Below are 24,220 nucleotides of genomic sequence, written 5' to 3'. Positions count from 1 at the left end.
TCACCCAAATGACATTGAGGGTGGCAAGAAAGCTATCCCAAATCTTCTTCACAAAAGGGCAATGCAAGAACAGATGGTCCATCAACTCGGTCTCTCAGGCACATAATACATACATTCAGTAGCATCAAGCCCCTCTTGCAGAGATTATCAACAGTTAAAACCCTATTCACCAACCAAACGAAGGACCAAACCCACTCACAAAAACTGAATCAATAAGAAACTTTAGTCACCAGGCAGTCAACTGTTTTCTTCTAAAATGCATGATCATATGGGGAATCATTCTAACCAGCCCTTAATTAGGGAATGTCATCTTCGCTACACCAGATGCGTGTTGAACAGTTAATCCCTTGATCATTATTGGCATCGTCATCATTGTTGCAATCATCATCATATCAGCATATTCATCATCATCATTATCGCCGGTGCTCTAAGAATCGACAATATCAGCCGATGTTTCCATATCAATGGGTGTGATGATTTTTCTTGGAAAGCATGTTTTTACAAGATATCAATGATATTATCATCTGATTTTTCTTGGAAAACATGTTTTACAAGATATCAATAATATTATCATCAACATTTTCCAATATTATTATGATAACTGCGATATTTCCTAATATTTCCCAGTGCCTACAACATTTCCTGTGATATCTATATTTTCCTCTTGAATCTTCCACTCGGAGAACTTAATGAATTGGTTTCTCTTGATTAATCTTCTCTACTTCACATCTCATCTTCTCTGCATCTTCCTCTTCCAATGATGGATGTGAGTTTAATCACTTAATACAGTAACTCCCTTGCCATCCCATCTTCCTTCGAGATTTTGTTCTTTTAATTACCTACTAATAACTCTCTTAATACTCAAGTCTCATTTTAGTCTTCACCTTTCCTTCATTGCTTTCTATTGTTTCTCACGGTTGACCATCTGATGTACCACATTCTTACCCCTTTATTTTGGAGTTGTCTGCTACATAAGATCCTACTGCCTTTTAATTACCTACTAATAACTCTCTTAATACTCAAGTCTTATTTTAGTCTTCACCTTTCCTTCATTGCTTTCTATTGTTTCTCACGATTGACCATCTGATGTACCACATTCTTACCCCTTTATTTTTGATTTGTCTGCTACATACGATCCGACTGCCAATACCTTGTAGCCTACCGTTGTAGCACTTAATACTTGGCACAAAACACTCTTTGTGCTAAATTGATGTCAGTGTTTGTGTTTTGTCGCTTGTATCGTGTGACATTTGAATGATATGAACTCAAATTGGAGAAATTTCATCACTTAAGACCAACAGTGTGTGTGTGTGTGTGTGTGTGTGTGTGTGAGATGTTTAGAGTTCTGTGCAATAATGTCTTTAGCATCTCATAAAGTATTCAAAGCAAATTCCACCATTTTCATAAGAACTTTCCCCAATGTTTCCCTCAAACTGCAACACATTAAATAATACATGTTTTCTATTGTATTTTAGTATCGCAAGCATGCTATACCAATACTTTGAACATTGCTTATCACCTTATCCTGATTATTTGGCATCGCCTTTGCAAATCTTGTTTTCACAAATCAATTCTAAGGCCCTATCCAGAATAAGTGAATAAGCCTTCATATTTGTTCATCTCACCTCAATTCAAATCCTTTTAGGTCTTCTCATTCTCTTTACCAAAAGCAATCTTCAGTCTTCATTACACGTGACCAAACCATCTCATTTTGATATCCATCATTTTCTCTTTCCGGGACTTACTCCCTTGTGCTACTATGGATGACTTTATTATTATCTCTACCCTTCCAAGTCTTCCCACACATCATCTCAGCATCCTCATCCCTGCACAACTGAATCTATGGCTCATGCAGCTTTCTAAATGTCCAAGACTCTAGTGTGTATAACATGGTTTCAAAAACTATCTCATAAAATTTTCCCTTAAATTTCATAGGCAGCAATCCCACGATGCAGTATAGGCGCATCACCACTTCATCCACATAACTCTAATTGTATTGAAACATTTATATAGATAATTATATTTAAAAATTTAAAAATTAAAAATTTAAAAAAAAAAAAAAAAAAAAAAAAAAAAAAACATCCTCCTCAATCTCCCCATCTTTTTCAACAATAAAACCAAGGCAATAAAACAAATCGCTACAAGGAATCTTTATACCATCGGTTTTAACTAAAGCATTGCCTATATAGCCACTCTTAAATTTGACTTCCAAATACTCCATCTTGGTTCTCCTAATTTTAAGCTACACCCTTTCTGCAAGCTTCCAACTCAGCATTTGTTCCCTCTATAGAGAACCACCCTTCTTAAAATAGGAATGAACCAAACATGCAGAAATTTCTTAAATTTCCAAGAGGGGCACCATTAGATGACAAGTCAATTGCTAGATAGTCAATTGGCCGGCTCACATGTTTTAGTGACCAAAGGAAACCAGTTTTCATGCCAAACTGACCCTTAAGAATCATGGTAATTAGCTAGCACAGTTTTTGCTTATGATGTGTTTGGAAGCCCTCAGCCAAACTAGTATCAACTTTTAGTGCAACAAATTTTCATCGCCACACTATATCAGATAATATCATATCTACATTAATGTATATGTTCATGTGCGACAAGCCAAGTACACAAGGGTAGACTGCAACTCAATGCAGCATCATCATAAATGCATTGGATAAGGCAGAGAAACTTAAAACAAGTGTATCAGATCATGTAGTGCTGGAGCAAATACTGCTATTCTGATCCCTGAAACTAGAAGAATTTTGAAACAGGCCGACTTTAATATGCAAAAAAATATAAAACCAGACAGCAAGCACAGTTAAGGAGCACCAAATGCTTCAAAGTTTTTGGAGGAAAAGAGAAGAATAGATAAAATACACTAGTGGTTTGCTAAGCCTGCACATGCCTACACCAATCATAGGGTCCATGCTATCCTATTTGTCCACCTCATGGAACTTATTCTCATTGACCTTGACTCCAAAAACTTGGAAACAGACCAATGGGAATCAGTTGTGAGTAGAGTCCAGAAAGGGAAATAAATCCTTTTCGAACAAGATATCTTCAATGCCAAGCACTAGTAACACATGTGCCCGGGCAGTACATGTATGTCACAAAAATTATCAACTGCAATCAATAGCTCCAAACAGCATGCTTTCCACCATAGCTGTGGAGAAGGAAGAAGAAGAAAATTAATAAGGAGAGAAAAAGAAAGCTACGTAGAAACAAGATGCAATCCATCAATTAGAGTGGTACCAGTGTTGATGCTCTGGCCCAAGAATGAATATGGTCTGATAGTCAGGTGGACCACAGTCTACAAAACAAACTTACAGCTGACAAAAACTTGGCTAACTTTTCCAATCCATCCATCTGTTTATAACAGCATGGCTTGCTGTTGAGTTGACAAGTATTATTTTTGGGCTAGAATATCTCCACAATCGGACCCACTTGATGGACAAGTTGGATATTGCAACCATCAGCCATATTAGCACATGTGGTAGCATGTAGATTGCACACCTTGTGCAAGTGTGCGGGCTTAGCAAAACCCACATTAATATATGGGAGATACAAAACATGGGATTGTAGCAGTCAGATCTGTGGTCTTGTTTGGATGATCCAAACCATTTATATGAGTGTTGTTTTGTGGGTCATTTGTGAAAGGCTTAGGATATTCCAATCCCACAGCAACCACCATCACCAGTGTATCTTGTCAGTTCATCGATTTGGATCATCGAACATGTACAGATCCGATGGACGTTCAAACTTAATGTTAAGCACAATAAGTGCACATTTCATTCCAGCAAATGTTGTCACTGTATATAGTCCCATTTGAAAAGGGTTTATTTCCCAATTTGGACTCTATGCAACCAATTTCCATCAAGCTGTTGTGAGGGACTCAATGTCACACTGTATATAGTCCCATTTGAAAAGGGTTTATTTCCCAATTTGGACTCTGTGCAACCAATTTCCATCAAGCTGTTGTGAGGGACTCAAGTGATCCCACAGTTTTTTCCTCCCTCCCTCCCTCCCTCCCACCCTCCCTCGAGCTTTTTTTTTTTTTTTTTTTACACGTGCACCCCACACCCACCCATGCACACACACCCCCGTACTCACACCATGGTGGGATTTCACCACCTATGAGTACTTGAACCCCAGACCTCGTATTTTGAGCTATTTGACTCAACATTGAACCATTATTTCTCTTATCACTTTGTCTTCTAATTTTCTTAAAATGATTAGCCTATTATTTCTAATATTTCTTTACTTTCTTTACACTGCTAGATTCTTTAACCTTTCTTCGTCGTCAATCTCTCTAGTCCATCCGTCTTTCACCCTATTGTTTGTAGTAGCTGGTAACTTCCCTGAAAGGTACTTCTAAACAAGTTATTTTATTTTTATTTATTTATTATTTTTTGAAAAACGGGATTTTCACAAGATTGTCAGAAAGTAGCAAGATTCAGCATTAATAGCGCCTGCACCACTAGGAGAATCACCTTGAAAAACTAGGAATCAGAACATTCTCCAGTAGACAATCCAATGGGGCGCAGGTATCAAAATCCAACCAGCTTCCTTCGATCCTTGTTGATCATGTTCAGTTGACACTCTCCAAATGTTCAACACAAGAACAGCAAAAACGAACAAATATGAATAATACGCAACATGTCAGCACCTCATGGCCAACCAATCATTTACCATAAATAAGAAAACACAAGAAACAGAAAGGTTATAATAATATCTAGAATCCAACATGAAGAGAAAAATACAATAATGTTAATGATTCCACAAACCCATCCTCAACTAATGGGTCCAGTAAATGGATTCCCACTAACCTAACTCCATAAAAAACCAACAAGCATCTTACATAATAAAAAGTCTTCAACAAACATATCCAAAGCTCCTACCAAACAAAAGACCATCCAATCAAATAAACCTTCAACCACTACCTATCGACATCTTGCACTTGCATTCCCAATCTGGCAGGACATATATTGATCTACCTATATTCACCTGTGTTTTCTCCAACAGTTCATCGTGACTTTTCTCTAACAGTCATCCTTTTCTTGTTGTAAAACTTCTTCCTATAGTTTGTGTTGTGTAATCTCCAGCAGTCCATCCTTTCTCTGACAGTCCAGAAAAATCTTCTTCCCATGTTTCATTCTGGTTTCTATGACGGTCAATCCTGTGCTTTCCCTGACTGCCAACACACGGGTCCATACATCTTGTTCTCTGACAGTCCAGTCAAAGCACCATATCCATGTTAATACCTTCCACATATATTTAAAATTCCTTTATTTCTAAGTCTTCCCACATTGTATATAAATTTCTTTATTTCTCATAGTCTTCCCACATTGTGTATTGTCAAGAAAAAAGTACCCTGATTTTATAATCATGCAAATTCCTTTGGAAACCACAAAACCTTTAATAGGATCTATTGCAGATCATATTTAATAGGAAATCCAACCTATTTAATAGTATCTATCATTGATCCTATTTAATGGAAACTCCCTGATCTAATATCCTATTTGATAACTGTTTAAAATGAGAGAGAGAGAGAGAGAGAGAGAGAGAGAGAGAGAGAGAGAGAGAGATGATAATGACCAGACTAGAACGGGAAATGGAGCAAATTAGCAGAAAGCTTGCAAAGGGACTTATGAGAAGTTGAGAGATAGGTTTGAATACTTGGAACAAAGTGAAGACAAGAAATCAGGTTTGAGGACAGCATCAAGGTGAAAGGAAAGAGGGAACTCAGAAATACGGCCCTATCAATGAAGTACAACAAAAAATCTAATTTGGTTGGGTCATCAGACAAGACAGGAAAGGAAATAGGGCCAGGGGTACTAAAGTACGACAAAAAATCTATCAATGAAGTACGACAAAAAATCTAATTTCGTTGGGTCATCAGACAAGGCAAGAATGCAAATGGGGCCAGGGGTTTTAAATTAAAAGGTGAAGATTGTTTCTTGGAATGTGAGAGGGCTAGGGGACCCAGATAAGAGGTTGGTTGGTCAAGGACCTTATAAGGATAAGGTCAACACTGTAGCACTACATGAATCAAACTGAAGGTGGTGGATGGTTGGATAATCTCCAAAGCCTAGTTGGATAATCTCCAAAGCCTAGTGCATCATATCATATTAACTTTCATGGAATCAAATCAATAGTTAGAATTCCTTAATCAAGATCGTGAAACACATATATAGGCAATAACATCAATTAGAAAACTATAAATAGATAAGGAGATCGGAAACATACAATGGGCCATGACTAATCAACAATGCATACTGCTTTCCTTGTCCCAAGATGGATGACTCTAATCGTCGCCCCACACGTACCACAACATGGACACTCTTGGCTCACCATCTCACCAATTCTCTCTCAAATGTGTGTGTGCTTAGATATGGGTACCCTCATATGTTATTTGAGCTTGGATGGAGAGGGCTAAGAGTCCATAATTTATAAAGCTAAGTTCCCCTCCCATCATAGGAACCAAGTTCTATTGGAATTTTTATGTAGGACCGATGCATGAACTAAGTAACATGTAAGATCAAATAGCCGAATTAAGATATTTAACAAAAAAAACACAAACATCGCTATAATCATCACAAATATCATGAAAATCAAAAGAAAACCATGCATAATCCTAGCCTAAGCTACCAACATCATAACTCAAGATCATTAAATAAGAAGAAACTAGGATCTAATGGATGTAGGGACATCCAATTAGCATAGGATATAGTCTATTTCAAAATAGGAACCTAATACAACCTAGGGTGAAAATTAGGGTTTGGGTAATTTGGGAAAATAGGAAAATTGGGAATTTTAGATTTAGGGTTAGGGTTTGGATTGCGGATGGGTATGGGAAAGTTGGGTTTGGGGAGAAGACGAAGATTTGGGATGGGAGAATTAAGAATCTGAAGGAAATACCTGGATAAGGAAGAAAAGAGAAGACGGTGTAGGGATAGATGGAGACCTCGCACCCCCGTTGATGAAGATTAACCTCGCACCAATCTTCCTTCCAAATCGCATGGAAGTATCTACTCCTTTTTTTTCTTTTTTCTTTTTTTTTTGTACACCGAACACATCATATATGACCCATAATTGAGATATGCAAAATCTATTAAGTGTAGGGTTCAGATATATCAAAACGTATGGATGATAGGACGTGAATCTCATTTAAAACATTGAATGGACGAGTCCTCAAGGGTCTATATGTTCTCCTATGGGACTCTTGGGCCACCAATTCAATCACATGATTAATAGAATAATCTCCTAGCCATACAGTTTTTTTTTGAAAAGAGAAATTCTTAGGAGTCGAAGTGGACGTGATCATAAACCCTAAAAAGTGAGAACATAATTGGTTTTAATGCCAGGATCTAAGTTTTGGCATTGGTGCAGTAGTCACCAAAGGGAGTCGACCAATGACAAATCAACGGTTTTGTGGATCTATTTGTTCCTAACACCTTATATGTTGAGCAGTGATGTTGTCAAAACACTTCCAGCCACCTACCATAGAAAGCACGGATCAGCCCCAATGTGCAATCATTGTGTTTCAAATAAGGTGATTGGTAGAGGATGTTTTGGTATGCACCTCAATTTAGACCAGCTTGTGGGCTAAAGGTTCACAATCCACTAGCTCTGGAGGTGTACTATCAAGATAGACCTATGTGGTGATACTTGCCAATAAGTGGACAATTAGTGTCACAATTTTGACCCAAAGGAGGAATTGTGATGACACATTGTAGCTCTCTAGAGGCATTAATAGCGCACTCTAGTTTATCAATCGAATTCTCAAAGAAAATGTTAGTGTATCTCCTATTTGAGGTGGACGGCACACATGTGCATCTCTCCGTACAAAAGTACTACAAAACTGGGGCTCTTTTAACTTTAAAAGGCTAAATCTAATTACGTAAGATAAAGATAAGGGCTAGCATGTGATAAAGAATGAGAGTCCAGTGGCACTTAGTTCCTATGACAGGATAGGGAAACATAACCTTGTAAATTGGGGACTCTTGGCCCTCCTCATCCAAGCTCATACAATGTGTGAGCTACTCATCTCTAAGCATGCACATTTGGGAGAGGATGGGTGGGAAGGTAAGCCAAGAGTGTCCATGTCGTGGGACATTGGAGTGGCAATCAGAGCCATCCATCTTCAAGTTGGTGGGAGAAAGAAAGCACATTGCATCTTTGATTAGTCATGGCCTAAGAAAAGTTTCGATTCTCAATGCCGATATGTGGTTTTAAAATTGATGTTATTGCGTACGTATGGGTTTCACGATCCAACTTTATTCCATAAAATTGAACATATATGTCTACCAAATTCCACTCTTATCTACAAAAACATGCAATTAAGTCGTAGAAAACATGTTCTCATACTCCCCAACAAAATATGGTAGCAGAATGAAAGAAATCATCATCTTCTTGAGGTTTCACGAGCACTTCTTGTAGAGATGAATATTCCAAAAAAAAAAAAAAAGCTCAAAATGAGCTCTTACCCCATGTTACTTAATCGATTGATTGCCTACTAGAGTTTTGGATGGAAAGAGTCTTGTTGATACATACCATTCCAAACATCATGCTCCTAATAATAACATTCCTCTGAAAATATTTTGATGCGTCTATTTTGTCATAACTTTGACAACGAAAGGAACAAATTCCCTCCTACCTCCAAGAAATGCATATTTGTTGGATATGCCTACTCTCCAAAAGGCTACAAGTGCTTGAATCCCATGACTGGGAAGAGAAATGTGACTATGGATGTTTTCATCTTTGAAGAGATTCCCTATTATTCGAAGAAAAGTGACCACAAGTTGCATGGCTCATCCTATTGCTCAATTTGTTTCCTTTCAAATGTTGTCTTCATCTCACAAATACTTTCTTGCATCTCTTTCCTCCGATCATATTCCCACAAGGGTAGACATTGCTCTTAAAAGTCCATTGTGGAGACTAATTGTAGAAGATGAAAGCAGCATTAAGACAAAAATAAATAAATAAATAAAACTTGGGAGATGACCAAGTTACATGAAGGGAAGAATCCAGTGGGGTGCAAATGGTTGTTTGCTTTCAAAAAGCATCCTAATGTAAGTAGAGCTCATTATAAAGCAAGACTGATTGCAAAAGGATACCCTCAGACTTATGGAATCAGCCATCTGGAAACATTTAGTCCAGTCACTAAGCTCAGTTCTATCAGAGTCCCATTCCTCTTGCTAGAAATTTGAATTTGCCTGCATAACATCAAGAACGCATTTCTTCATAGTGATAAACCTTGAAGAGATCTATATGATTCCTCTTCCTGACTTATAAGGGGGAGAAATGCCTCGTTTGTCGCCTTCAAAAAGCTGTGCGTTCAAACAATCTCCGAGAGCCCTGTTTCACAAGTTCAGCACTTTGGTCCTCGAACCTAGGATTTCTTGCTATTGTGCGGATCAGCCATATCTGATTTTTAGCACTATCAGGGAGCAAGGAAATGGCTCCTAAACCAGGCTTCTATTGAAGACAATAGGTGCATTAACATCTATAGGGAAGAAAATACTTGTAAGGGTTGTTAGGATCACAGTTTTGAATATGGGTATCGTATCGGCTGATTGGCCATATTGTATCCATATCGGCCTAATAGGATAGGCGATATAGGGCCAAGTCAGAGTGGGCCATCCCTAATAAAGATGCGCAATATCAACCCAAATCAGCCAACATGGGGCGTAGCAGCACCATACAGGTCCGATACGGCTGTAACAGACATATATGGGCCTATACGCCCATAAAGGACCTTTTGAATTGTTTTTCAATTTTTCAGTCATTTTTTCTCTTATTTTTTTCATTTAAACCATATAGGAAGCTTAGAAAGTCATTTTAAACTAGATCTAGGCCTATTTTGGGGATCAAAACAAAAGATTTTAGTGGGATTCGACAAATTGACGAGTAATGGGCCCATTATGAGAAACATTAAACCTTCACTCTATTTTTTCAGGTTCTCATCTCGTTTTTTTTTTGTTTCTTTCTTTCTTTTGTATTTCAATATAATGTGCCCTAATTCACCAAATCATGGTTGATTTATGTTCAACTAGGCCCCGTAACAGACAATTAAAGTACGGTCACATACACGCACGCACACACCCTTATCGAATTGTTTTCAGCTCGGACCAATACAAGCCGCAATACCAATATTCAGAGCCATAGTTCAGATGCATGGAATGCTGCCCTTGATACAAAGATGCCCATGTCTAGGGTTGCATGCTACTGCCACTGAATACAGAGTTCGACAAGTGTTTCCACATGAAAAAATGCCTGGCAATGGACAGGCCTCTGACCCAGATTTTAAACTGGTTGGGCTGGGCCTATTCAAAATATTGATTTTGCAGGGCCCCAGCCCAACAAAAAATTGAATATTGTTGTGAGCATGTGGTAGGCCAAAATGCAGTCGTTCATGGACAAAAGATTTCACAAAAATTGCAGTCTACTCCACATTTATGTCACAACAACACTCCAGCAAATGCAAAATAATGGTACATGGCTTGGAGTTTGTGAGAAAGCATGTTCACATTTTAGGACCCAATTATTTCGTGGAGATCTCGTGCATGTGTGTCATGTTGACACATGTGCCACAGCTCACCTCTTCAATATACATTCCTGTGGTACACTCTTCAAGAAAAGGACTTCTAGGAGGTGTCATTCAAACACAAAATCTCAACATCCGCGGACCCCCTATTCATGCATCCAAACACATAACATCCATTGAAGTCCATGCCTGGGATTTAAAGATCCATGGACAGAGACATCCCCTTCCCAACCCCTATCCACAAATTCAAACGAATATTTAAATACAAGGTTGCTAATGAGGCATATTTCCTGATTAAGCTGACTCTACATCACAGTGCAGAGATTCAAAACTTAAAAGTATTTTCTTAAACAAAGATGGAATTGCTCGAATCAATAATGGGTTTGCACAAACTGTTGGTGTGTTGTGTGTGTGACTGGACACATATCCAATATGGCCTCTTTTGGGGTTTTTTCCATTCCATAAATCCTCTTATGGCTAGGTTTTATATTGAATATATTGTCATTTGAAACTTAATCACCTATTTCCATGGTGGCAAGCCTCTTTACCTAGAGTGGTCGTTGGAAAATCTGGATGTTGGTGCCTTAGCCTCTGGTAGCTTATGAGGGTGTTCAACAAGGGAAAAATAATAAAGAAAAAAGAAGGAAAAAATAATCCTTATACAGTTCGCACAAATCTGGTGATAAATGGCCTACATGCCGAATGGCATTCCTCTCTGTCACCAGCAATTCAAAGACCCCTTTGACCCGTTATAAACTCAAATGTAAACACACACCACATCTCAAAAGGCAACCACCAGTAACCCATTCTCAACATTGAATTGCAGCTTAGAGATACATACGATTTAGTTATATCATCAAAATTACAACTAGGGATTTTCTTGACCATGACTATTTGTTTGTGCTAAAAGAAAAATACAAGGCAGTTTGACATTCTTTTCCCTGATAATTGCTAACATGCAGATAATTCCACGGAAGATGATACCAGCCTTACTAGTGTGCTACAAACATCTTATTTGTTGCTGCAACATCTGATTTGTTACTGCAGCATAAGTGATTGGGCAAAGCCTTAGATATTTCCAGAGCTCATCCGCTAAATTGTATCTTTGACTGAAGGTAACTCCCTTAATGTAAATTCAGTGGTTAATCCTATGCATAGACTGCCTAGGCGAGGAGGGGAGGTGTTTAACTTCATTTCTGATATTCTTGGAGGGAATTCCCAAGTCAAAGTGTTCCATACTTATCACAAATCCAGCAGTTGACCAGGCTTTAGCTAATCTGGGAATTAGCCTTTATGGGTGTCTTTAACAGTGGATTCAACTAGCAGTTTTCGTATCTAAATTTATAATTTTGATTTAAAAAATAATAATAATAAAGTAAACAAGTTCCATCCCTACTAATCAGAAAATAAAACAAAAGAAGAGCAAACAGCCTTTAACCGCTTCATTTGAGATCAAATCTGATTTTGTGAGGTATGAGGTGTTGCCGCATCCAAACTAGATCATCATCATATTGTTCAGATTCATGATGATTGCCATGGCATAAATTTGACACCAGCCACCAACCTGACGCAACCCCCCTCCTTTATCCGGGCTGGGGACCAACAATGAGAGAACAAAACTCCCGCAGATGCAATGTAACAGACTATTATGTCAATTACAATCAAGTGATATCTAATAGTCTATTACATGGGTTTATTACAATCAATGAGTTTGGCTTCCATATTGGATCCCTAGGAAGATTCCCTCCACTTGCAGGAAGACAGTAGCCTATAACAATAATGCTTATGCCAGAGCTCCTACCACGAGAATCCAATTCCACGAGGAGAATGAAAATGTTTGGAAGCAAGTCAAATAAAGTATGCGATGCGTGGAGGGGGCTGGCAAACACTGGCCATGTCATAATCCTCTGAATTACTAAGGCTATAGTTTGAGTGGAGAGTAACTTTTCCCCAAGTATATTGCATAAGTGATCTGGCCTCTATCATATCCTTCACATTGTTGCATATTCCAATAATTCCACACCAAGTAAATGCAAAAACTTGGAAGATGAAGAGGTGGAGGAGTTCACAAGGTTATTGGAGCATCTTCATAATGTGTCTCCTTCGAATTTCCTAGATCGTCTATATTGGAGTGCCTCTTCCTCGGGCTCGTTCTCTGTTAAGTCCTTCTATCAGAAGATTCAGCCTCCATCATCATCAAGCAGAGATGAGTATTTCCATGTTTTTTGGTATTGCGGTACTCCTCCCAAGGTTGCATCCTTTGCATGGTTAGGTAGCCAAAAGCATATCCTCACAGTCAACAACCTTCAGAAGAGGGCTATGATTCTCCCGAACGTGTCTTTTGTCTGTGTTAGATGCCGAGTCAGTTGATCATTTATTCATTCATTGTAGTTTTGTTTGGCATTTATAGTCTCAACTGCTCAAGTCTTTGGGCTTAGACTGGGTAATGCCTTCCTCAGTTGAAATACCATTCAGGATGTGGCACAAGGTTCACTTTCCTAAGACCTCTAGGATTTTGTGGCATTTATCTTTGCTAGCATTTCTTTGGATCATATGGGGGGAGAGGAATTCAAGATGTTTCCGCAACAAGGAGTAATCCTTTTGGAAAGTGAGAAGAGATATTATGGAATGGGCATCTAATTGCTGCAATGTAGATGTTTCAGTTGCAGGCTCTATTCTCGGTTTAACTAATCCATTCTGGTTCTTTAGCATGGCTTGTATGTTTTCTAGCTTCTTTTGAATAAAATTTATACATTACCCTTCAAAAACTAAAACTTGGAGGATGGTTACCATATTTAACATATTCAGAGTTCATCATCATCATCATCATCATCTAAGTCTTATCCCAATTAATTTGGGTCAGCTATATGAATCTTGTTCTACCATTCCATTGTATGAAGGGCCATAACTTCAATTAGACCATAGGTCATCAAGTCTTTTGTTACTAACTCCACCCATGTTCTTTTGGGCCTTCCCCTTGTCCTTTAAGAGCCTTCAACCTATACCAACTCACTCCGTCTAACCAGCGCAGTTCTTCGTCCCCATCTAAGTCTACTTTCCCTCATCTTATTGCCTATTGGTGCTACTCCTAAGTTCCCTCAAATGAATTAATTATATCCTTCCTCATCTTGCCACTCATCCATCTCAACGTTGCAATTAGCATGCATAATTTATGTAATTATCGTTCTTCTAGAATTCCTAAATATATTCTTGAAAACAGGGATGCCATCAATATTAGTATGTGAAACTTTAACTTCTAAAGGTAAAATAAAATAGGTAGGTTGCTTAGAAACATTAAATATTCGTAGAACTCATTTGGCTTGTTTTGTGGAATATCTTATTGGAGAAGCTTTCCTCGTAGCTTGATATAAGGAAATCTTTTACTAGCTTAATGCAATGGGCTTCCTCTCATTAAAGAGGAGGCTAGCATGTGGCTAGAGTAAAAAATGGTTTGATGATTATAATGTGAAGAAAAGAGGAGAAGATTGAGAGAAAAGAACGAGAGTTTGGGAAAGATGTTGTGTTAGGCTTGCTTGCCCAAACACACAATATTTTATTATAATAGAGCATATAGTACACCGCAGGAGAAGAGGAAAGTGTGCAAATGGACCACTAACCACATACACTATATACTAACATTCTCTATACTCCCCCTCAAGTTGGAGCATAGATGTTAATCATGCCCAACTTGTCACGAACACGATGAAAAGCATCTCGACTCAAGGACTTTGTAAGAATATCAGCAAGTTGATCCCCAGATCGAACAAAAGGGGTGACGATTTCCTTAGAAGCTACTTTCTCCCAAATAAAGCGACAATCGACCTCAATATGCTTGGTTCGCTCGTGGAAAACCAAGTTACGAGCAATATGGATGGCCACTTGGTTGTCACAATGAAGAGGAAAAAGATCCAAAGGAGGATAGTCAAGTTCTTCAAGAAGGTTGCGAAGCCACACGATCTCACACGTCGCATGAGTTATAGCACGATATTCTGCTTCAGCCAAGGACCAAGCAACAACCGGTTGTTTTTTGCTCTTCCATGTTATAAGATTGCCACCTAGGAAGGTACAGAAGTCGGATGTAGAGCGGCGATCATAAGTACTACCTGCACAATCAGCATCGGAATAGCCAGAAAGACGAAGATGACCATGTAACTGAAAGCAGAGGACAAGACCCAAAGCTGATTTTAGATATCGAATTATGCAATAAACAGCCGTGAGATGGGAAGTACGGGGAGCTTGCATGAATTGGCTAACAACGCCCACCACAAATGAGAGATTTGGGCGAGTGATAGTCAGGTAAATAAGTCGGCCTATAAATCGTCGATACATCCCGAGATCAGTAAGGAGAGCACCATCATCTGGTCGAAGCTTCTGCGAAGTATCCATGAGAGTGGTAGCAGGCTTGCACCCTAACATGCCAGTCTCCATGAGAAGATCGAGAGCATATTTTCGTTGTGACAAGACCAATCCGAATGATGAGCGACCAGCTTCAATTCCAAGGAGTAGCGAAGACGACCAAGATGCTTGATCTCAAACTTGGTCTTTAAAAATACTTTGACCTCCCTCATTCCAACAGAATCACTACCAAACAGAACAATATCATCCACATAGACAATGAGAACAATGATGCCCGTCGATCGACGACATATAAAGAGAGAATGATCGGCATAACTACGAACAAAGCCAAACTCCAAGAGAGCCTGACTGAATTTTTCGAACCATGCACATGGGGATTGTTTGAGTCTGTAAAGAGCCTTCTTCAACCGACAAACAAGTGCAGGGTTATGAGAAGCAACAAAGCTAGGAGGTTGATGCATGTAGACTTCCTCTGTAAGATCCCCATGGAGAAATGGATCCTTAACATCAAGTTAAAACAAAGGCCATGATAAATTAACGGCCAAGGAGATCATAACACGAATCGAATTAAGCTTAGCCACCGGAGAAAATGCCTCGAAGTAATCCACACCATGAGTCTGTGTGTAACCCTTAACAACAAGACGGGCTTTATAGCGATCAATGGAGCCATTTGGAAGAAACTTGATCGTATAAACCCATCGACATCCAACAGGTTTATGCCCTAAAGGAAGTGGCACAAGGTCCCAAGTATGATTTTTCTCAAGAAAAAACATTTCTTCTATCATCGGTATCGTCCAGTCAGGAAACCGAAGAGCATGTGAGAGAGAGCGAGGAATAGTCTATGATGAAATGGAAGCTACAAACGACTGAAAAGACGGTGAAAGATGATCATATGAAACGAAATTACTAATGGGGTGTTGAGTACAAGATCGTGATCCTTTGCACAAGGCAATAGGGAGATCTAAACTTTAAGTAGGAGAGTCACCTGAACTACCATCCAAAGTAAGCGGAAGGGTGGATGGCTGAGCAGGTGAAGATTTATCTCGACGATGATACACCCACAGAGGCTTAAGGTCACCCAAATCACTAACAGGATGCTGAACGGAGCGGAGAGGAGTTTCTCCATGATCACTAGTGGAAAGAGGAAGAGGATAAGAGTCATACTACCCCTGACTTGTAAGAGGATCACAGAGGGATCGTCCTAAAGTTGAGAAAAAAAAATCCTCAAAGAAGGTTACATCGGCAGAAACATATTTCTTACGAGTCAATGGGTCAAAACATTTATACCCTTTCTGACTCCGAGTATACCCTAAAAAAACACATTTAATTACCCTGAAGCTAAATTTATCATTATTTCCATCCAAAATTTGAATAAAGCATGTGCAATCAAAAACTTTAGGTGGTAAAGAAAATGGATTATCATGAGGATATAATATAGTAAATGAAGATTTGTGAGACAGGATACGGGAGGGTATACGATAATAAGAAAAGTAGCAGTTAGAAGAGCATCACCTCAAAAATGCTTAGGTAGGTACATACAAGCAAAAGGGTGCGAGCAACTTCAAGAAGATAACGATTTTTCCGTTCTGCAATACCATTTTCCTGAGGTGTGCGAGTCCTAGACAAAATACCATGTTCCTGCAAGAATGACAGAAAGGCAGTAGACATGTATCCCCCCCAAAACAAATTATCAGAATGGAGGATTTTAATGGAACATTGAAATTAAGTGCACACTTCATGATAAAATACTTTAAACGCATCAAATACTTCACTTTTAGATTTCAAATGATAAATCCAAGTCATTCGTGAATAATCATTAATAAAGGTAACAAAATATCTAGATTCAAAAGTGGAGGTAACCAGAGCTGGTCCCCAGACGTCTAAGTGAACCAGAACAAAAGGTTGAGATTTCCTCCCAGAAGAGCTAGGAAGAAACGTAGCACGATGTAGACAATTCACAAATATCATGGTATAACAGTTTAGTGACAAATAAGGAGGGAAACAAAATTCTTAATCTAGCTATTGATGGGTGGCGTAAGCGGCAGTACCACCAAGTCATGGACTCTCGATCCAGAGAAAAGGCATTAGAAGCGGCAACTGGTGTATCATCGAGAAGATAAACGCCTCCTCGCTCATGCCCCCACCAATCACCTCTTCGTCTATAGGTCCTGAAACAAACAATAAGAAGGGAAGAAGGTAATGGAACAATTTAATGATTTAATAAGAGAGCTAACAGACAATAAGTTTAATGGAAAACGAGGCACATGCAAGACTAAGGACAAAAACAAGGAAGAAGAAAGGGGGATGGAACCAATCCCAGTGATGGGAGTTTGAGTTTCATCTGCGATTGTGTCACACCGAGTGTGAAGAGAATAAGAATAAGAGGAAAAGAATTGAGACTTACTAGTCATATGGGAGGAAGCTCCAGAGTCTATGACCCAGGAGGTAGGAGAGGATGACGCAAGAAGAGCAATACCTGACTAGGCCGAAGCTATGTGAGATGGCTCAGGAATATCACGAACGTGAACCCGCATAAGGGCATCATATGCAGCCCGAGAAATGATAAGAGACTCCCCTGAAGTAGACCGATCAGTTGTCGGGGTAGAAGATTGTCTCAGGAGCAACTATGGATGCAACAAAAGCAGCGGCATACATAGGACGACCATGGAGCTGCCAGCAATAATCAATGGTGTGATTAGTTCCACCGAAATGTGAACAAAGACGGGAATTATCACGTCCTCATCCACGTCCACCACGACCACGAAGAGTACGACCGCCATGACTATGATCGCCCTCGCCTACCACAACCACCAAAACCAGAAATGTGCCCTAAACTTAAGGATGGTACCCGAAGGCCAAGAGAGAATTGATCGCCAGCAAGATGTGCCGAACGCTCTAGTGGCACAAATGAATGAGAAGGAAGAGTAAAGACAGTAGCACGCTGACACATAACATATATTGTCTTCATCCTGCATAACAACCTGATCTCGAACATGAAGATAATCGGAATTCAACCCAGCTAGGAATTGCATGATACGAATATCATCTCACTACTTATGGGCATGTTCATGATCCTCTTTACATTTGGAAGGAAGAGGCTAATACAGGTCCAACTCATCCCACATACCCCGAAGCTTCGAATAGTAATCTTTTAATGATCTTGAGTTTTGTTAGAACCGACCAATTTCTTGAATAAGCTGAAATACCTGTGAAAAATTCTGAGATTCTGAGAACATATCATGAAGCGTATCCCAAATGCCTTTAGCCAATGATAAAAAGATTATAGAGTGGCTAATTGAGGAATCCATACTATTCAACAACCATACAATAACTTGATAATTCTCCTTTGTCCAAGACTTGTAGGTAACATCTGTAGAGATTGGGGGATCATCCAAAATATACAACAACTTTTCACGAGCTCCTAAGAACACTTTTACAGATTGTGCCCATTGAAGATAGTTATCACCATTCAACTTAGTGGAAGTAATCTGCAAGGGGTTGGATTCAAGAGACCCTATGCCAAGAAACGAGGGTCATTTGTTAGCCATAGGAGAGTCCAAGAGAGATAAACCTATGCCAAAAGAGACTCTATGCCAAGAAGGATTGATTCAAAGAACTCTATCTCACTCGATCCTTAAAGGTAATAAGAGATAAACCTCAAACAAATAGCAATCATCCAAAATAACAGGAAACTCAGTCAAAAACGGCCCAACCGCACGTCCATTTGAGCTTAAAACCCTCTCAAACATGGATCTTAGTTTTAAAAAATCCTCCATGAGTAGCTTGGGAGGAAGATTTCGGTCCATCTTGAACAAAGAAATCAAAGAAAAGCTTACCGATTTGAGGTAGATCGAAGAAAAACGGAAGATGGGCCCGATTTTCGAATTTCTCTATTTCACCCAAAATACCACGAAAGGAGGTCCAAAAAATCATGACAAATCTTTTAAAATCAAGATCTATCAAACCCAACGCTGACGTCAGCAAGGTGACGTTTCGCCTCTCAATCTGTTGGATGCGGAATGCCTGGATCTATGCTCTGATACCAAGTAGAGAATGGTTCGATGATTATAATGTGAAGAAAAGAAGAGAAGATTGAGAGAGGAGGAGAGTTTGGGAAAGTGTGCATTCTCTATAGTACACCGCAGGAGAAGAGGAAAATGTGCAAATGCATCACTAACCACATACACTATACACTAACATTCTTTATAGTTTGGAGAAACATTCCTTGTAGTCACATGCTAGCTTTCTCTCATTGTATTTAATAAACAGATGGGCTTCTTAACTTTAACCATGTATGTTAACAATGTTATGCACCGAGAATGAAAATGGCCCCAAACAAAGTTCCAATCTGCTTATTTATGGGCACATCTGTAAGGGTATCTCCATTTTTAGAGAAAAGGGCCCTTCACGCAATCTTGCCATTTATTGGGTCGATGAGGCCATTTCTTTAGCAGTCAATTGGCTGTCAGATGTAAATCCTGGAAATGGCTAAAGAAAACTTCATTATTGGCCTGTGAAGTAGGAAGAAAGCCATAATCCGTCCTTTTCACACAAATACTCCTATAGACTTTAACAAATTATCCCTAATTGTGAATCTGAAACTTGTTTACAAACCCATTATCATTTGAAAGTCTTGGGTATACAGCTACTGACATACACCGCTAAAGAAAACCCTCTCTTTTATATGTTTTACGACTGCAGAATCCTAGTTAATTTCCTGATGGCCTTCTTTTTGCTTTCTTTTTTATTTTTAAGATAACTGAATTTTATTAGAAAAGCATAGATGAGATAAATACACCAAGCATACAAGACAAAAACCAAAACAAGAAGACAAAAACCAAAACAAGAAAGTAGCGAAAGCTCAAGAGGAGAGGCCCTGGATAGAGGAGGTCCACTCCAAACATTCAACATCACCCTTCTAAAGACCTCCTCCGGCTCATTGTTTCGGTTCCGAAATACTATATTCCATTCCCTCCAAATAGCCCATAACCTGCTAACAGAGAGAGCTTCCACAGTATTCTCCCTATGTGACCATCACCTCATCCATGCCAAGCATAAAAGAATGCCTCAATCGAGTCAAGCATCACCCAACAACAACAGAGTAGACCAAAAAAGCACTCCCAGGCCGCTCTAGCTAAAGCACAATGCTAAAAACATGGTAAACCATCTCCCCTTCCACATGCACAATACACAAACATTTGGGATAACCATGAGTCTTTTTTGGAGATTATCCAACATTAGGACCCCTCTCTTGCTCACCAACCAAGCAAATGCGATAACCTTTGAAAACCCCTATATGACGAAATGGATTTGGTAGGAGTTTTTCGCAATCAAGGCTCCATAAAACAAATCACTCCATGGAAAGAGCGAACCCAGAATCTACCGGATTTTTCCCATTTCCAAACCTAGGAGTCTCTATCTAAACATTAAGGCCGATGACTGTGAAGAAGCAAGAGTAGCCTAATCACATATTCCAATTCCTGCTCCATGAGATTCTTGTGGCTAGGGAGACCACAGTGGTTGGCTACCCAAAATAGAGTAGCATCAGGATACAGAAATGTTCGGCCCTGGAACAAGCCTAGCCAACCTAGAAAATACAGCGCATGATGGTCTCTTCCCACACAAGTGTCCTCCCATAATCGAATAAGTGAACTGTCACACAGAGAGAAGCCAACAGCTTGCTTGAATATTCTTCTCGTCTTCGCAATAGATTGGCATTCTTGTAACTTTCCGTTTCTTATTCTATTTATTCTTCTTAATTATAGAATAAACAATTTGTGTTTGCCCTTGGGATGTTATGTCCATGAACTCAGCTTGCTTGAATATGTTTGCTGTCTTCGCAATAGATTGGCATTCTTGTAACTTCCGTTTCTTATTCTATTTTATTCTTCTTAATTATAGAATAAACAATTTGTGTGTGCCCTTCCTCAATGTTATGTCCATGAACTCTACTTGCTTGCCCTTGGGGTGGTAAGTTAATAGTTGGGCTGTGGGTTAACACTGGGTGGCACCCTGTTGTCAATGTCACCCTCTGCCGCCAGTTCCATGGACCAGGTAAAAGAGGAAGGTTGATGTCAGGTGGGCAGCCAACCATAAAACTTCTGCCTATATATGATTTGAACCCCAAATTGCTGGGAGAAATGTTCGGATGATGATGATGACAATGATGTTTGGCATCAATATTCCTCATCAAATGTTCATCTTCAGACCGAAAAGCATAAAGCCATGTTCATTCGAATATTAGGTTGCATTTGGATGTGTACATAAGCAAACAGATAGGATGGTTATCCGTTCTGCTGTGAACTTGGGGTTGCAAGGGTTTCAGGAACAACACTACGCAGGATCCCATTTTCTCCACATTTTCCACCCTATACAGATATGTGAAACATTTCAAATCACAAGTGGAAGATTCTGGATACTGAATTAGACCACCAGAAAACCATCCCACCCACCCAATTTTTCCAAAACATCCAGTGGAAGCCGTATCTAAAATGATAGAAGTGAGGTCATTTGGATGCCTGTAAAATTTGCAAGTGGAAAATGAAATGCAGATAATTGAATTACAGATGTAAACTGTCTACAGCCTGTCTTCTTTGGCCTTAAGCTGTAATATGTTTGCAGGTAAATAGTTGTCTGTCTTTGGATAACCTGTAAATGCTGAAGAAGAGAGCTACAATGCTCCCTTTATAGCCAATTTCAAAAAATCTAGCTGTTAGGCTGAATTTCATTTACAGGTTAAATGAAATCACTCCCTTCCACCAGGTTTTCATTAGCTGCAAATGCTTTACAGCCTGGAAATCATTTACAGGCATTTTTCAGCATCCAAACACTCCCTGCAATCCATTTACTTGTATTTCATTTCCCACTAGCCCATTTTACAGGCATCCAAACAACACATAGTCCTTTCAGTATTAATTTACCAACATGGATATGTCTATCACACGCATTTGAAAGTTCCAGTTTGGCAACTACTTCCGGAATTGCATCTTGTATATCGAATTCCGAACATGAAAAACAACCAAACAGAAGACTAAACACCATTCAATTACAATTATATAAATAGAACCAAGCATACTTAATAAGCCTTCAAGCTACCACATGGACGGATACAGCACATTCATATGGAAAAAAAAAAAAAAGCGAAAAAGAAGAAGGGCGGGCAGGGCATCTACCTCATGCTTCGGATGCATTCCCTAGCGGAAACGAGAAAAGCTCACGAACAGGCGAGAACTCCACCAAACCCACATCCATCGCATACCCGCTGACGGGCAGCTTCAGGTCGCGGAGAATGCAGAACGCCTCCGCCATCCGGTTCCGCGGGACCTCCTGCGCGACCGAGCAGTGCGGGACCCACGTGTCAGGCCGGTACTCCTCCCCGATCTCCACGCCCTCCCTCCGAAGCACGTCGCAGAGCTGGGAGTGGAGCTGGAGGAGGGCGACGGACGGAGTCGGAGAGAGGAAGAGGACGTTGTCGTCGGACGGGAAGGCGCCGACTGAGGAGAGCGTTAGGGGCAGTGGCTCCTGCTTGGAAGCGAAGTTCTTGATGAGGGATTGGAGTTTGGGAGGATCTAGGAGGGGGCTCGATAGAAGAGTGATGTGCGGTCTGGATTCCATCTCGATGAGCTGCGTGCTGATCTGGCGACGGGCCAGGACGTTCCATGCTTTCAAGACCTGGTTTTCAAGGGCGGGATCGAAGTAGAGCTCGACCGCGTAGCCTTGCGACATTGTAGAGAAAGGAAGAAGATGAGAGTACCGAGACTTCGGTGGTCCCGACGAGTACCTGTTTTTTCACCCTTCTCCTGTACAGTTGTGTGTGAGAGGGAGAGAGGCTTGAGGCGGCCTGATTCCAGACGAGAATGAGTAGCTGAGAGTCGGAGAAAAACAGACGAGAAATGCGAAGGAGAATTGCCTGTGCCCCCTGGCCACCGGAAGTTCCGGTGATCGGAAGGTATGTGGGGCCCACGGAGATGTCTGTTATAAATCCATTCAGTCCATCAGTTTCTAAATTCCCCAATAGGACAGGAGTCCAGAAGACAGATAGATACGAAATTCTGGTGGACCACACCACATGAAACAGTGATAATGGAATCTTCTACCGTTGGAACCTTCCTGGAGCCTACCATGACTTTTATATTCCATCCAAACCGTTCGTAGGGTTATTACCGTTCAGATAAACTGTAGGCACAAATATTATCCTGATATAAAAATTCTGATGGTGGGTATTCAATCCTCTTTGTTACGTACGGTGTGGCCCACCCGAGAATTTTATCTACCTGATCTTTGGATATCTGTTATATTTTGATCTTGAGAAAATGACGGACGGAGTGATTTATAACAGGGGCCCTACATAGTTTCTGATGGCTGCGGCACAGGCAATTGGGGTCCATAATACACGGAGGCTTGCCACACCATACGCGTGTGCGAGCCCTGCTAACAGACACGCACGCATACATGCTAATTTGGCAAATGTATGGATAATCAGAACTATGCATTAGGTAGGCTAAGCTATTTCAATCTTCGGTCCTAAAATACAGCCATTTCACTAGTGGTGTGGGCCACGAGATGCAAAATAGATGGACGGCTAGGAAAAATGTTTTTTAACTGTCAGTTCATGTTATATACTGTAGCACCACAGAAACAGCCAGAGTTGTGAGGCAGAAGAATATCTAGTTACTCTGTCCCACCGGATGTAAAGCTAAGATTTTGTACGTTTGTGCCATTTCAGCAAATCTGTCTGCGTGCATAAGGTCACGGTTCCACAACCGAACCAAGAATGCTAAGTTGAGTAAATCCGCTGACCTGTCAAGAGTAATACTGATCCTGTTGGGTCCTTACTCTTGCCCGGGTGGTAGACTCCTGGAGTTTGAACACCTGGTCAGGGGTTCGAGTATCCACCAGTGGTGAAATCCCACGGCGTGCGTGTGTGGGTGTGTGTTCGTGTGTCACAGTGTGTGTGTGGGGGTGTGTGTGCGTGTGTAAATAAAAAATAAAAAACAACCCATCTTGGTATTTTGTCTGGGTTACTTTGGGGTAAGGTCGGGTCGAGCTCGGCTGAAAAATGTGAGGCTGACCCAAGCTTAGGTTGACCGTTGATGGTGGCGGCAGGGGCTGTCAATGACCTGAGCCTGGCGTTGGCCTCCTGTCGATTTTGACTGTTCCTGCCAATAACAGGAAGGGGATTAGCTGTTGTACCACACACCAGCCATATGCTGTAGGCATGTGTCGTGAGAAGACGAGCACCGACTTTCCTCGATCGTGGAGTTGTACAAACGGTTGAAAGGAGATCAAAGTTACATGCCCTACAGTGGTGTATTTATTATATCTACA

At 40.2% G+C, this 24,220-nt stretch overlaps 1 protein-coding gene across 10 annotated transcripts in view; it reads right to left on the bottom strand.

The window, feature by feature from the left end:
• The window catches only part of LOC131258258 (uncharacterized), a 62,119-nt gene extending 39,348 nt beyond the window's left edge, over positions 1-22,771 (bottom strand). For 3 of the 10 annotated variants that reach the window (XM_058259452.1, XM_058259448.1, XM_058259450.1), the window contains exon 1: positions 22,066-22,771. In XM_058259452.1, the coding sequence (XP_058115435.1) occupies positions 22,067-22,618 (552 nt within the window). In that variant the 5' untranslated portion in view covers positions 22,619-22,771 and the 3' untranslated portion in view covers position 22,066. Of the gene's footprint in view, positions 1-2,643; positions 3,155-4,481; positions 4,592-4,686; positions 5,215-7,188; positions 7,200-9,331; positions 9,349-16,785; positions 17,062-17,546; positions 17,564-22,065 lie in introns of those variants that run through there. The other 7 variants (XR_009178024.1, XM_058259445.1, XM_058259446.1 and 4 more) reach the window with 7 other exon arrangements.
• Between the last annotated feature and the right edge of the window lie 1,449 nt (positions 22,772-24,220).

This window comes from Magnolia sinica, chromosome 10, assembly GCF_029962835.1.
Source record: "Magnolia sinica isolate HGM2019 chromosome 10, MsV1, whole genome shotgun sequence".
NCBI lineage: Eukaryota > Viridiplantae > Streptophyta > Magnoliopsida > Magnoliales > Magnoliaceae > Magnolia > Magnolia sinica.
This window is presented reverse-complemented; position numbering and strand designations above follow the sequence as displayed.